General features: G+C 37.4%; 1 protein-coding gene across 3 annotated transcripts; it reads left to right on the forward strand.

The window, feature by feature from the left end:
• Positions 1–6,292: 6,292 nt before the first annotated feature.
• LOC143867419 (G2/mitotic-specific cyclin-2-like) lies at positions 6,293–9,827 on the forward strand. 3 transcript variants are annotated; one of them, XM_077376226.1, is made up of 11 exons: positions 6,293–6,486; positions 6,932–6,989; positions 7,109–7,211; positions 7,302–7,358; positions 7,445–7,487; positions 7,589–7,792; positions 8,141–8,230; positions 8,344–8,568; positions 8,902–9,000; positions 9,097–9,275; positions 9,380–9,827. In XM_077376226.1, exons 1-11 carry the CDS (start codon positions 6,484–6,486, stop codon positions 9,516–9,518), a joined length of 1,200 nt encoding a protein of 399 aa, XP_077232341.1. In that variant the 5' UTR covers positions 6,293–6,483; the 3' UTR covers positions 9,519–9,827. The 3 variants fall into 3 exon arrangements, with proteins under 3 accessions (XP_077232341.1, XP_077232402.1, XP_077232262.1); XM_077376287.1 differs by having other exon boundaries at positions 6,937–6,989; XM_077376147.1 differs by lacking the exon at positions 6,293–6,486 and having other exon boundaries at positions 6,776–6,989.
• The last annotated feature ends 6,629 nt before the right edge of the window (positions 9,828–16,456 follow it).

A 16,456-nucleotide genomic window follows, 5' to 3' on the forward strand; every position in this document is an offset into this window, starting at 1 on the left:
GGATGATCCGTTTCATTATACTTGATTACATCTTTAAATGTTTGCCTATATGTTAGTGTGAGAGTATTTAATCTCAGAAATGGTGCTGGTTACTCATTGAGTATTATCTGTACACCTTGTCTGAGTTGTTTTTTTTTATTCAAAGAACATGGGTTTGATTATTAGTGTATATTCCCTTTAAAGTTTTGCGGATATTTTGGGGCATTCAGTTCAGATATATGGGTACTTTGGTTGTGATTCACTCAAATAGTATATGTTTAGAAATATTTTACCTTGGTTCACTAGTTAAGATATTTTGAAATCAAAGGAATTGTGAGCAAGGTTCAGTCTTATATTGAGAGGATCGAGATGATCACTTTGGTTCCCTGCATTATAACTACTGGATTCTGGTTGAATGCTCATTTCTCTATGCATCTTAAGTAGTTATAATTCTAGGCTTATCAGAAACCCAATGTACCTGCATGATCTGGTGATGAGTTAATGTGTCTATCTTGATTATTAACTTAGACATTATAAGGATGAACCTGTTTTTATTGCATTGTACACTTCACTTGCTAGTTGTACTGTTATAGAGCCGAACTTGTTTTATGGCATTGCATTTCAATTACCAGTTTTGTTAGCACAGGACTGAATCTGTTTCTATTGCACAGCCAGCTTCAACTGCCATTCTTATTGTCATAGAACTGAATCTATTTCTATTGCATTGTGCACATCAATTGCTATTTTTACTGTCACAGAGCCACACCTGTTTTATTTCATTGCATATTGCTGGCTTTGCTAGCACAAAGTCAAATCTGTTTCTGTGTAGCACAAGTTCACGCACGCAGGTTTTATATAGTTTACATAGGACAGCAGTTCAGTCCCTGTTTGTACAATATGCAGTCCACAATTCACTTTAGCCTTTGGAACATTGTTTCACTTTCATATTTAACTTTGCTAAAGATAGAACAGATTTGGGACCAAAATTGTTTCTAGCGTGGACTGGATGGGTATGTGTGTGGACAGCATTCTTGCTGTTCCTATTTGCTGATCTAGGGGCATGCTTTTTCTAGAACTTCTCCTTATGATAATAGTGATTGCCTCAGAAATGTTACTTTGCCATGTTTGAACACCATGCCCCATTCATATCTCTTTGTATAGTCTTAAATTAAATCTCTCATATTCAGTGCACTTGGACATTCAAAAATTTGTTTCACCTTTCACAATTGTGTTGAACATTTGAGGTGTAAGCACTTTCTACTTTCATTTCATCCCAGAGATTCCAAGGAGTTCATATTGTAGGTTATTAACATAGTTTAATCAGAAGCAAATTTAACAAGAGCCAAAGGTATTTTATATCATTTGTTGTCTTTGGCTAATAGCATATGGAGATCTGAAGGATCTGGCTCTTGAAGTTCTCTGGTGAAGCAAATCTAACAGTTGATATGGTGTTTGATTTTAAAAATCTATGGAGGGTTTGACGTTGTTCTCAGGATCCTAATAGCAGTACACACACACACACTGTGCTGTTCATAATTGCTTAGTTGCTGTCCCCACAGTTTCTGCACTTTCTAATTAGGATTTCAATTTATTTAAAGTGCATATGTGCTGTCCATAACTGCTTAGTTGATGTCCCCACAGTTTCTGCACTTTCTAATTAGGATTTCAATTTATTTAAAGTGCATATGTGCTGTCCATAACTGTTTAGTTGTTGTCCCTATAGTTTCTGCACTTTCTAATTAGGATTTCAATTTATTTAAAGTGCATATGTGCTGTCCATAACTGTTTAGTTGCTGTCCCTATAGTTTCTGCACTTTCTAATTAGGATTTCAATTGATTTAAAGTGCATATGTGCTGTCCATAACTGTTTAGTTGCTGTCCCTATAGTTTCTGCACTTTCTAAATGTGATTTCAATTGATTTAAAGTGCATATGTGCTGTCAATAATTGTTTAGTTGCTGTCCCTACAGTTTCTGTACTTTCTAAATGTGATTTCAATTGCTTTAAAATGCATATGTGCTGTCCATAATTGTGATTTTAGGTGAGTTAGAAAGCATATCTCTACTGCCCAATAATGCATAGATGCTGTCCTACAACTTTGTGTTTTATAATCGTGATTTTAGTTAAGCTAAAATGCAATCTACTATCCATCAATGCATAATTACTGTCCTGCAAATTTATAGTCTTTGTAATGGTAATTTAGTTAAGTTTGTAGGCTACCCAGCGGCTGGTCTGGGCTAATTAATTTCATTTTAAATACATTGTTTAATTGAAGGAGGAAATCAGATGACTACTCTATTCGATATTATCGACATGAGTATTGTCTGATTTCAAGGCGGTTTGTAGGAATATTATATGTGTATTGAAATCAGATGATTACTTTGGCATCATCTGATTTCGTTGAGTCCCCATATTGGGGTTTGTGGTTGGCTTTGAAGTGTTTGAGTGTTTGATATTGTTTTTACTTCATTAGGCTACATGCTATGATTGCTATTATTATAGGTTGTGCACTCTTTAGTTGTAAGTCTTTCTTTGCTTAGTACTTGATTTGTTTATATAAGAATTGAATGGAAATTTGAGATTGCCTACTAGCTCTTTTCTGCTCTCTTGGTGGACTTTCCAAGTCTTTTAGACACCTTTAGATAGATCTTTTCCTTTGTTTAGAGGACCATTGTGGTCCCATTAGTGAGGTCCTTCATTAAGGAGACGTGCTTCGTCTCGTTAGGCAGCTCCCATCGAGAAGCAAGCCTCGTTGCTTAGAGCCCGCCTTTTCCCATTGGAGGCATATAATGCCTCATTTAGGGAACATCCCTGGTTTGTCTCTCTTTTGAGCTAAAAGACATGTTATGTCTTATTTGTCCCCCTTTTTTAGAGTATGAGAAAGTCTCTGAATCATTTATCTTTTTTTAGTGGCGGTATTAGAGAGTCTTTGACTCATTCTTCCTTTAAGTGTAGTATTAGAGAGCCTTTGGCTCACTCATTCTTTAGGTAGCGCTGTTAGGGAGTCTTTGATTCATTCATCCTTTAGATGGTGTTATTAGAGTGCGTCGTTTGGTCTTTGGGAGAACACCCTACTCGGTTTGGCTTCATACCCCTATCCTATATGGGTATCTGGTTGCACATTTGTTGCACCCTAGGGCTAGGTAGCTGTCCGGCCCGGCTGGGTGTTTTACCTCTGCCAAATGTGCACAAATTCTTTTTCCTTATTACTTGTGAGCTTCTCCTTATTTGATAGTCTATTAGCATAGGAGTCAGCCCTTAATTAGAGAGTCTTTGACTCATTCATCTTTTAGATGGTGTTATTAGAGAATCTTTGACTCATCCATCCTTTAATTGGTGTTAGTGGAGTCTTTGACTCGTGTTTCCTTCTCTTTTAGAGAGTCTTTGACTCATCTGCCCTTTAGTTGGTATTAGTGGAGTCTTTGACTCGTGTTTCATTCTCTTTTAGAGAGTCTTTGACTCATTTGATTATGTGATGTTGTTATCAGTGGAGTCTTTGACTTGTGTTGTTGTTAGTAGAGTCTTTGACTCATGTTTGCATCTCTTTTGAAGAGTCTTTGACTCTTATATCCCTCATTTACTCTTTTTGAAGAGTCTTTGACTCTTGTATCCCTTAGTTACTCTTTTTGAAGAGTCTTTGACTCTTGTATCCTTCGTTTACTCTTTTTGAAGAGTCTTTGACTCTTGTATCCTTCGGTTGCTCTTTTTGGAGAGTCTTTAGCTCTTTTATCCTTCAGTTGCTTTTATTAGAGAGTCTTTGACTCATTTATTCGTCAGTTACTGCTATTAGAGAGTTTTGGACTCATTTGCTCTTATAATGGTATTATTAGAGCCTAGTTTTTCCTTTTAACCCTAGGGTTCGTCCCTAGGGTGTTGTTTTGTATATTCCCTCCGGTCTTTGACCAAAAGGGTGAAAACATCAGAAATTTTAAAATCCAAAAAAAACATTGAATATTTTAAAACTCAAAAACATTAGAAATTTAAAACATAAAAAACATCTGAAAAACCTTAAAGAAACCTAAAGTGTTGACTGTTTTAGAATTAGCCATTAGGGGAGTTCGTTCCGAACTACGTTGGCTTGATCCTCTTCCACGAGGTACGTAGTGCAGCTTGGGATCCACATCCCAAGTCCAGCCAAACTTTTAAAAATAAACATTTTAAACCTTTGAAAATTACAAAAATATTCAAACCATTTTCAAAAAGATCTTCCTTTAGAGTTAGGAGTGTGTCCTAGCTGTTTAGGTTGTGTTCTAGAGTTAGGAGTTTGTCTTGATTTGTATTGATATGGTGTGTCCTGTCGTGTGAGTGTCCCTAGAGTTAGGAGGCCTCGAGTCGATCGGTTAGACATTTAGTCGAACCGATGGCTAGACTAGAGCATATAGTCAGCCCTTGGTTTTCCCTAGGATGCACGGCCTAGTTACACATAGACTGCATTTAGTTAAGGGCATATAGGGTGTTCTAAAATCCACAATTCACTGGAATTTTAATAATCATACAAGAAGCTTTAATAACTGGTTCGGTCTTTTAGATCGAGTCTAGGATAGAGGGCTAGGTGTCTTAGGCATCATAGTTTAGAATAGGACATCGAACTACGTGGGCTCCGATTCTTCCCGAGGCCGGGATACGTAGCGCAGCTAGGATGGATGGCCATTCTGGTCCGAGTCCAGTCCTGCATTAGAGTTAGGACTTGTCCTGTCCTGTCATATATAGCATAGATTTGTATCTCATGTTTTGATGTGTTTTCTTACTTTCTTGTACTGATACTATACCTTTGGTTGTAGCTTGCATGTGTGTGTCCACCAGAAACTTAGACACCCATTAGGCATGTCACTCATAACCTAGCTTTGCTTAGGTGACACATTTTTCATTTCATTTTATGTGTTTATTTCTTCATTCTCAGGAAATGCATGCTTAGGTAGACGATTCCTGAGGATTGTTCCCATTTCACATGATTTTTACCCGAACTTCTTTGGAGTTAATGAAAATGGCATAAGAGACCAAGTGCTTGCACTCGGACGAATTGGGGGTGCTCTCAGACCTTCTCCATTCGTAACCAGACACGAACCCATATATATTTCTGGTTATCCATTGCACAGAGGATTTGATTTTAGGGTTCCATGGCATGTCCATGGATGGCGACTCTGAGTTTATTTTAGGTATGTCTCGATTTCGAACTTCGGTTCCGGATCAAGACCTATCCCTTTCTTTTTATATCGCCACTCGTGCTATGCTATGGGGGTGGCATCCGTTTCGAGAGTTCCTTGGCAGAGCTCTCTTCCACGTGGATGATCCAGAGGATGGTGTTAGGGACTAGTTCCCTCACTTCATTAATACTCCTTCGGATCGGGGTCCACAGTACGCAATCCACTTGGCCCACCTAATGATCACTCTCACCTACTCTCTCTCTCTCTTCTCCACGTTTAGCTCTCATCCTGGTTCCTTTGTATGACTTGAGTGTTGAAGGATTACCTCGGAGTTCTTACTTTGGGTGGGCCTTAACCTTTTGTAGCACAAGTTGTAGGCCAAGCCAACCTCCTTGCCATTGTACTCTTGGCTGGATTTGAGCAGCATCAATAATACCCAGAGCCTGTTGGAAGGCGTGACCAAGCGCATTTTAGCCCTTCGTACTCGTGGCCGGATTAGAGTAGCATCAATAATACCCAGATAGACCCGCATCACTCGAAAATGGACCGTCCGATTCGTGATCAAAATTCAAAAATAGGATCCGAAAAGCTCAGCTATCAGACATACAATATACTCTTCGGCCCACATATCTACCATGAAATTCTTACTCAAAGCCCTGAAGGAAATGAAACAAATAATAATCAGTGCCACGTGGAAGGCCCACCAAATGAACATTATCCAAGGAAGTGATATGTTCCCCTCTTTTCTTCCTCGGGCCATCCCTCCAGTGTATTATGACTTTCCTTTTTTACACTACAAGAGGGTGGCCAGGGGAAGAAAAGGGGACGAATATATCATTTCCCATTATCTAGCATCAGAATTGTGGGCCCACTACGGATAAACCATGACATACTATCAATCTATCATGGGCATGAAGTGCAGTGCGTAACAAAACTAACTCAAAATCACCATAAAAAAATAACTCAAAATTTTGAGTTAGCACGTGCTAGAGTAGAAAACAGTTAGGACAGTCACCCACGTGTCCTTTTGAACTTGAATGTGCATTATTTTTTAGTTTTATTAAGGGAGATGATATTTTCACCCCCCTCCGGTAGACATCAAGTTGCCCACTTTTCACGTCAGGTTACAATGGGGGTGTGCAAATACTGTAGGGGTTAAAATATCATCAGCCTTTATTAATGCTCTTTGCCCCTTTCAGATCAGATTTGAATTTCTTTTCTTTGCGCTCTCTTTCCATCTCCCTTTCATATCATATTTGCAATTTTTTTCTTTCTGTTTTAGAGCCTCCTCTCCAACGGGGTTTTTTCATAGCCAAAGAAGGATCAAGAAGGGTTTGGGAGATTTTTAATTCTTTACACTAATGGTTAGTGAATATGGAATTTAGATTGCTTTTTGTGATTTGGGTTTTGTTGATTTTGAGTTTTGGTCGTTTTGTAATTAGGGTTTTTCGCATATCTTTTAATTTTAAATCTCGTTGGGATATGGATTCTGTAGTTTGATTGTTTTTGTGATGTAGGTTTTAACTACAGCTTACTATATATGGTTTTTTATCCATTTTCAAATATGGGTTTTGTTGATTTTGACTTTTGGTCATTTTTTATTAGGTTTTTCGCATATCTTTTTTATTTTGAATCACGTCCGGATGTGGATTCTGTAGTTTGATTGTTTTTCTGATGTGGGTTATAGTAGAGCTTACAAACTTATGGTTTGTTTTATCCATTTTCAAATGTGGGTTTTGTTAGATCTTTTGGGTAATGTTTCTGCGAGTTTTTTTTTTAATATGTTTTATCTCATCTTCGGTGATTGAGATCAGAGATATGGATGGACACAGCAAGAATATTCCGGTCATGATTGAAAGTCTGCGAGGTAAATCCATCTAATTGTGCCTATCTCATTTGTATGATTAGTTTTGATTTTAAAATTGTTAACCCTAAGCTGCACTTATCTTGGATTTTCTTTTCTGTTGTGTTTGTAATCTTTGAAAGGCCTTGGAATGGAGGGCCTGAACTGTAGACCTTTGAAGGACATAAATAATGTCATGGGTGCTACCCCTTCACCTTGCATTGTGATCAAAAGGGAACTATCAGGGTAATTCATAAAACCCCAATCCATATTTTCACTATTATTATGTTTGTGACTTTGTTCTAATTATTTGTCCCTGATTCCTTATTTTTTCAGAAAACCTTCGGCCGATCACCAGACCCGGCATTTCACAGGGCATCGACCCATTACAAGGTTAGTCTACTTTGGTTTTGAAATTCCTTTCTATTTCTATCAGAAATGCACAACTAAATATTTAGCTTTTCCTCCTGTTTGTATAGGAAATTCGCAGCTTCACTAGCAAACAAACCAACTTTCCATCAGGTACTTTATTTCGAGAAAATAACAGATTGATTTTTTTTTTATTTTTTTTTTAACATAGTAGTCATCATTTGTGATCATTTTTCTGTTTATATTTTTTACAGGGCTGTAATCAAATGCACGGATTGGTCGAGAATGAGAAAAATAAGAAAACTGTCACATCAGTCCCGAATGCAAATGATTCAGAAAGCTTTACAGTTATAGATGTAGTGGAGACTGTTCCCGATATTGATAGTTGTGACTCTAAAAATCCACTAGCGGTTGTCGATTATGTTGAAGAGATATATACCTTCTATAAACAAATTGAGGTGAATCTCACACTGGCTTCTCTAAGTAGCTTTATTTGAGGATAAGAATTAATCTTAACATCATATTATCCCTGCTCATTTCGAACTGTTATTACCAAAATTATTCCCAAAATGTTGCTTTATTTGAGGATAAAAATTAAATTTTAACATCGTATTATCCCTGCTCATTGCAAACTGTTACTACCAAAATTATCCCCCAAATTTCTTGTTTTGATAAAGATCCACTTAATTTGCAGGAATCCTCTCATTTTTGTCCTTTTTCTCTTTTATTTATGTGTGTGAATTGATAAATTTTTTACAAAAGTTAGTATGAATTGGACGGTTGAAACTGACTCATTCTTTGAGCAGAATTCTAGCTGTGTCTCCCCTACCTACATGTCTCACCAAAATGACATCAATGAGAAGATGAGGGCCATTTTGATTGACTGGGTAATTGAGGTAGAAAAAAGAAGCCCATTCTTCGTCCCTCATGTCTTGATCATATGATTTATGATTTTTAGGTATTTCTGCCTTGAGACTTATAACACAATGAGAACACTTATTTTGTACAGGTCCACTACAAGTTTGAACTAATGGACGAGGCATTATTCTTGACCGTCAATCTCATAGATAGATTTTTAGAGCGTCAGGAGGTGGTAAGAAAGGAGGTCCAGTTGGTTGGAGTGACTGCCTTGCTTTTGGCATGCAAGTATGAGGAAGTATCTGCTCCCGCTGTGGATAATCTAATTCTAATTTCGGATAGAGGTGCATACACGAGGGACGAAGTCCTCGCAATGGTATTGATATTTTCTTATCTTTAGTAAACAGAAATTCAACAGTCGACTATTTCTCAATGATGTAATTTAGACCCTGTTCGTTTGAGGTTATGCCAACCGATTGAGAGTCCACCACTCTCAATTGGTTGGCATAATCTTAACCGAACAGGGACTTACAGTCTGTTCAATTAAGATTATGACAACCAATTGTGAGTTCCAAACCTATTATTGTTTAAATTTGAGTCCAATAATCAGTTTAACACTCACAATCGGTTGTCATAGTCTTAAACGAACAGCAATTCCATAATTGATTATACAATACGTAATTTAATTTGTGTTGTTCAATCCTTGCAGGAGAAATTGATGATAAACACATTACAATTCAATATGTCAGTGCCTACTCCTTACGTTTTCATGAGGAGGTTTCTAAAGGCAGCTGAATCTGACAAGAAGGTTTAAGTTCTCTCTTCACAATGGTTGAAATCCAATTTCTTTCATTCAAGCACTGGTCAGTGATTTTTTGACAGAATTTCACTTTGATTCAAACAGCTAGAACTCATGTCCTTTTTCATGATCGAGCTTTGCCTCGTGGAGTACAAAATGCTCAGTTTCCGCCCCTCTTTATTGGCGGCCGCAGCCATCTATACAGCTCAGTGTACCATGAAAGGATTCAAGCACTGGTCAAGGACTAGTGAATGGTATAGTACCTACACAGAAGATCAGCTTCGGTCAGTTCCTCTTTATTCTTCTCTTTCTTTTGGTCCTGTTCTTACCTTTCAAATTCTTGTAAACTGACAAAATGGGTACTTTTTCTTTGTTGGTTTTGTTATAGAGAATGCTCTAGGTTGATGGTAGAATTCCATCAGAACGCGGCGATTGGGAAACTCACAGGGGTGCACAGGAAGTATAGTACTTTCAAGTTTGGATGCGCTGCAAAAGCTGAACCGGCTCGCTTTCTTTTAGACGCATGACTGTAATGGCGACGGGGAAAATTAATGCATTTCCGTGAACTTGATAAATCACAATGGGTGGGGCAAAGTGTAACGAAACAGACAGAGGTATCAGATACGAGGAGAGTTAGCAATCGGAAGAGGGGTGTGCCAGCAAGGCTAAGAGATTAGTTACAAGTAACAAATTCAGTTAGGAAACTGGTATAACAGGTAGGAGTAGTTATCATCTCAACAGCAGTACAAATAGGAAAGAGGGGAGAAAACAGAGTAGGAGAATGTTGTGTAGAATTTTCTTTTTTTTCATTGTAACAGGAGGAACTGGTACCTCGAAGCCAGATAAATTTCATTTTCTTTCAGAAATTCAAGATTCTTCTTCTTCTTCTTTTTCTGCTTCTTTTCTACTTTAATTTCTGCAACTACACCTAAGCTCCTAACATTGGTGCTTTCATTGTCTTCTCACATTATGGCTGAGAATACACGATATAGGATAGAATGGAAGAAAATGATCCATGTAGAAGAACCCAACTAGAGCCAGGATTAGAGCCGGGTAGATTCCTTTCACCTTCTTCATGAAATTTTTCTAAGGATTCATTTAGCCGACCCCAACTAGTTTGGGACAAAGGCTTTGTTGAGTTGAGTCGAGTTGAATTGTGATTTGTGAATAACCAGAAGAATTTCTCTCTTTCTTCTCTCAGGTCGGAAACAATCACAGGCCCAGCCAAATGCCGTTGAGAAGATCTTGATTGAATGATCCTAGGCCTATGAGAGTCAAGTCTCCTATAAGTTTCCATCTAGAAAATTTAACTACTTTATTTTGTAGTTATTGACTTACTGTTGGTGGGCTTACAAGTTCTCAGAACGTTTATCATGCATAATTCTGCATAATTAATCTGCAAACCGATTGTGAGACCAAAACCAATTATTGGACTCAAAATTACGTTTAATTTTGAGTCCAATAATTGGTTCTGGACTCAATCGGTTGTCACAATCTTAAACGTACAGTGCTTAAGGGTGGTAAATTCAGTCTATTACAGTGGACTACGAATGATTTCTAGAGAGATGAGATTCAGTTTGCTTTTGCAATTGGGAGTCTTGTTTATATGATGTATGTATTACTTAAATGAGACTACGGCCTTGTTCGTTTAAGAATATGTCAACCGATTGTGACTCAAAAACCAATTATTGGACTCAAATTTACATTTAATTTTTTGAATCCAATGGTTGGTTTTGGACTGACAATCGGTTGGTATAATCACAAACGAACAGAGCCTAACGATCACATACATATATGAGGACAGATAATATTGGCAATCCATCACTTTGATTCCAACTACATTGGATGCTATGACACTAAGTTCCTGTTCGTTTGAGATTGTGACAACTATTTGTAAGCCCCCCAGCTGATTATTCGATCCGAAATTAAAGTAATTTTGGCTCCAATAATCGGTTGGGGGCTCACAATCGGTGGTCATAATCTCAAATGAACAGGGAATAAGAAATCTGCATCATGATACATAATTATGCTTACACGTGGACTTGTGTCTTGAGAAGTAGGAAATAGTTCTTATGATTTCTTCCACTCTAGAGGCAGAGTTCATGGTATGTTACGAGGCTACTCCTCAGACTACATAGTTGCAAAATCTCATTACGGGCATACAGTGGTTGGCATCATCTCAAGGCCAGTGAGGATTTATTGTAATAATTCAGCAGCGATCTTTTTTCTCCAAGAACAAGTCTAGTGGTGGATTGAAATACATAAACGTCAAGTATCTTATTGTGATAGAAAAATTGTGAATCAAATTGTGTTTATTAAGCATATTGTTACAAAGAAGATACACAATGCTTTCCTTTCCCACATGAATATTCTCTCCTAACATTCTCCACATACACGTGGAACCATTCCAAAAAGAGGTAAAAAATTAAAAGAAAAATGAATGTGCATATACGTAAATGAGCTCAGTAATTATTTTTCTCGGAGTCGAAAAAGAATATATCTGCATGGGGTGTCTACATACACGCACCCAATTGCTTCATTTCCAAGCGACGGAGTCAATCTCATCTCTAGCTGACTTGTAAAGCTTGAGCCGCTGAGCTATGGACTCCCTCTTCTCCATCAGCGCCGGATCTTCATCCAACATCACTCCAAGCTGTTGCTTCTGCACACCAGGGTGAAGTACAACCAAGTTCAATACTCATATTTTCTTTTGTATCAGTAAACAAATTATAAAAACAAGAGCCATGCTAGTACATTGCACCGTGGCTCGGCCTCCGTAATTTTAAAGCCATAGCAATCCATGTGATTAACAGTCTTGATCACCAAAGAGACAACAAGTTGCAGTAGTATTTTTCTTGAAAATAAATATACATAGAATAGGCTACAGATATTGGCATTCCAATGTTTTAATAATTGCACTAACTCTGCTTGTCTTTTATTATTTAAGCAGCTGCCAAAGGTTATATTACCATTCTCAAAAAACTTTCAAAAGCCAATTAAAAAAAGAAAAGCCAAGTTGAGTTCGTGCAATTATCAAAACATGGCAATACCAATATCAGTAGCCATAGAATATAACATAGCCTGTCTCAACTATCTCTGCCTTTTTCAAAATATCGTGGAAATTCCAATTTTTTGATCAAAAAACAAAATGTATCTCGATATGTTCAAATACACTGTGATAGATTTTTATTTTGTACAGCAAAAATATCATTGTAATTTCACAATATTTTTTGTTTTTCTAGTTTATATTATTTATACTTCCAGTATTTTCCCAGAAACAAAAGGGTTATCAGAGGCTGATGTCAGCCAGCCGTTGCCTTTTTCTTGAACTGATGGTCAAGTATAGGTAAACGAATCTTCGTCAAGACAAAGGTTAAATCACCTCTTAGGATATTTCAATTGAACAGTACAACACAAAAATAAAACTGTGAAACAACCAATTACTCCGAAAGGTTAAGCTGTTGGAGAAGGCATTATTAAATCTTTTATACTTCAACACTCCTTCACGTGTGGCCCCTCTCTTTAGGGTTGGCCTACGAGTGGCACATGTGGCCCCTCTTTTGGGTTGGCCGTTACATATGGAATTTTAATATCAAGGAGTTTTGAACCCAGGTTAATTGCTGTGGTACCATGTGAAATAGCCAAGTACTCTGTTGGAGAATGCGTTATTTAATCTTTTATACTTTAACAAAAAAAAAAAATATATATATATATATATAAGGGAAGAATGTTGTAGGATATCATCTGACCTCCCTCCGCCCAATTTGAGCATAAAAAAGGTTTAGCAGTGCCTGCTTGGCCTCGCGGACTTGACAGTGGACAACAGCCTTGGGGATGGAATTCTTCAGTGTTTCACATACCATGCCTACATAAGATGACACATTGGATCCTGAATGAAAAAAAATCAGATGCCATGTCAGCATTCAAATGTGTACTTTAGATGGCATGTCGCTACGTGAAATGTGTCGTGCTGCATAGGATATAGTGAAATGAGCATGCACAATGTGAATGGTGAAGCCAAAAAAAATACAGTATAATTTTTTTTTTGAATGGTGACTGATATCATTAAAAGAAGACCGAGGTGGTCATATACAAAGACAGGGGGATACAAGACTCGAGTTACAACTAAAAAGATAACAAGCAAGAATCAAGGAGGCATAAAATTGAAAAGCTCAAGACCATCCATCTCAACTCCTCCTTTAGCAAGCCTATCGGCCAATTCATTTGCGGATCAATGCACATGCTGGAAGACAATTGATGAGACCCCAATCCAATCTTGAATCTCATAAAAAAATCTTGCAAATCTCCAAGGATAAAGCCCTTTAATAAGCCAATCAACCACATTCAAGGAGTCCCTCTCAACTATCACTTTTTCTAGACAAGTTTTATCTAATAATTTAAACCCTTGATGCACAGCCCTAACCTCCGCTTCTTTTGAATCCGCTATCCCGATGGGACCGCAAATGCTAGTGCAAAATAGATTAAAGAAGGTGATAAAAACACTGCTTACTCTCATCGTATAGTGAGTGCCAGAAGGATGAGTAATTGAATTGAAAGCTTGAGGATCAATGGGACGATGTCCGATGATAAGGAGCTGAAAATTATTGAAATCGTAGATTTCTATCGATCCATATATTCTTCTAAAGAAGTTGAGAGTCCAATCATGAGGAGGTTGATTTCAAATCCCTAAAGAGGCTGACAGGTGCAGATTAGAGATGCCTTTCTCTGAGGAGGAAATCGAGTGTGGGGTGTTTTCTTGAGGGAGGGATAGGGCCCCAGGTCTGGATGGTTTCTACCTCGCCTTTTTCCACAGCTGTTGGGAGTGTGCGAAGGATGACATTATGCGTTTTTTCAAAGAATTCTATGGTGAAAAAATACAATACAATCTGCAAAGTAAAATATTATTATACAATCTATATAAAGTGATATACCAATCTTCTTGCTATGGCTGTCAGCGTATCGGTCCATGGTTGGATCCGTGTGATTTCCATCCTTCTCGCTCTCTAGTGGGAGCTTTCGGAAGAATTCCACTGTCAGGTAACTTGATTCCATCTCCACTCGCTGAAGAACTGTTTTGCGGCTATCTTCAAGGAACCTTTCCAAGGCCTCATTTGATGCAGCAGCTATGTCAGCTTGAAGTGTCAGAAACCGCTTCAGTTCCTGATAAATTCAGTTAAACAGATTTTGCAGAAACACACGATTATAAATGTAGCTCAAGATGAGCCAATGTAGCAAGTTATGCTCAGTTTCACTTGATGTATGTAATTAGAAATCCTAGAACCTTTAAAGAGCGAGTTATTATGTATGTGGTCATGTGCATACTGCATACATATACTGAGATACATTAGGTATAAAACTTCCGTCTTCTATTACTAATAGGAACTATACACACCAGACTAGGTACGAAGGCAAATAATATCCGATACAGAAAAGGATTAGGGCATAAGTTTGTGGTTACTTGTGGTGACACCCCATTTTGCATGGGTCAACTAGACCGAATTGGTTAACAAGTATATTAGCATCCACTGTTGCATAGGGTTTTGAGTCTATCAATTAAAAGTAGGTAATCCTTTCCTCACTCAGCACTAAAAGATAACTATGGAAAATTTTACAAGGAAATAAACTGTGTAACCCTTGAAATCATAAGCAACTATCTAAAACAATCTTCAATGAAGCCATCCAGAACCACCCAACCACTTAGAAGTTAATCAAAAAGCATATAGGAACCTGAACATTGCCAAAAATTAATCCATACGCCAGCCTACACCATTGACCCAATAGGAATCCTCAAGACATGATTTGACCAGCAATAGCCCTTGTTTGGCTTGCGTTGCTCAATGGGTATTTTTCATACTCTAATTTTAAGCTTTTCAAGATAGCTTCCAAAGTCCAAACAAGATCACGACCATTTCATTTCATTTTTCTTAGTAGAATCCAAACCCCCATTAGGAGATAAATTTTGTCATGAAACCAACAGCATTACTTAGGTTTGAATTTATATTTCAAACAAAAATATTACACCACACCACCAACCTTTCTGTTTTTATTTACTGGTAGCAAATTTGTTTGACTGTAGGGGGAAAAACAAAGTTTGTATCAAACTATGTTAGAAATGGAAATTTTCATATTTAAATTACTTCTAGAATCTTTCATTTGACTGGGAAAGAAACAATGATTGTTCTGGAGAAAGTGTACAAAGTATTATAGAAATCGCAATTGATTGCTAATTCATGGGGTAAAGAATAAAAAATTATTTCAAGAAAAAATCCAAGTACAGATTGCTCGTACATCAAAAATCATTTCAAGACTCTAGTAATGACAGAAATTGTATCCATTATTGTGACATCTCAAGTATTTTGAGAGTTATGATGGAAATAGTTACACTCGCGCTTTAGTCTAGCGGTTTAGAAACCAACCTCCGATTGATTGATCATAACTCACTCAATTCAACTCGGAATTCATTGAAATTTGTTCAATTTCGAAGGTGTCGAAGTGTAGTTTAAAACGGAAGAAACGGAGATGAAAAACTCCAAGTATTGTGAGAGTTATGATGGAAATAGGTTGACTCGTGCTTTGGTCTAGCATTTTACAGACCTAACTCCGATTGATTGACTATGACTCACTCAATTCAACTCGGAATTCATTGAAATTTATTCCATTTCGAAGGTGTCGAAGTGTAGTTTAAAACGGAAGAAGCGGAGATGAAAAACTCCAAGTATTTTGAGAGTTATGATGGAAATATTTAGACTGGCGCTTTGGTCTAGCATTTTACAGACCTAACTCCGATTGATTGACCATAACTCACTCAATTCAACTCGGAATTCATTGAAAGTTATTCCATTTCGAAGGTGTCGAAGTGTAGTTTAAAAGGGAAGAAACAGAGAAGAAAAACTCCAAGAATTTTGGGAGTTATGATGGAAATAGTTAGACTCGCTCTTTGGTCTAGCATTTTACAGACCTACCTCCGATTGATTGACCAAAACTCACTAAATTCAACTCGGAATTCATTGAAATTTGTTCCATTTCGAAGGTGTCGAAGAGTAGTTTAAAACGGAAGAAACGGAGACGAAAATCTCCAAGTATTTTGAGAGTTATGATGGAAATAGTTAGACTCGCGCTTTGGTCTAGCATTTTACAGACCTACCTCCGATTGATTGACCATGACTCACTCAATTCAACTCGGAATTCATTGAAATTTATTCCCTTTCGAAGGTGTTAAAGTGTAGATTAAAACGGAAGAAACGGAGATGAAAAACTCCAAGTATTTTGAGAGTTATGATGGAAATAGTTTGACTCGCGCTTCGGTCTAGCATTTTACAGACCTAACTCCGATTGATTGACCATAACTCACTCAATTCAACTTTGAATTCGTTGAAATTTATTCCATTTCAAAGGTGTCGAAGTGTAGTTTAAAACAGAAGAAACGGAGACGAAAAACTCCATGTATTTTGAGAGTTATGATGGA

This window comes from Tasmannia lanceolata, unplaced genomic scaffold (genome assembly GCF_043159265.1).
Source record: "Tasmannia lanceolata isolate RefF3 unplaced genomic scaffold, GAP_Taslan_0.1 ptg000001l, whole genome shotgun sequence".
In the NCBI taxonomy this organism is placed as follows: domain Eukaryota; kingdom Viridiplantae; phylum Streptophyta; class Magnoliopsida; order Canellales; family Winteraceae; genus Tasmannia; species Tasmannia lanceolata.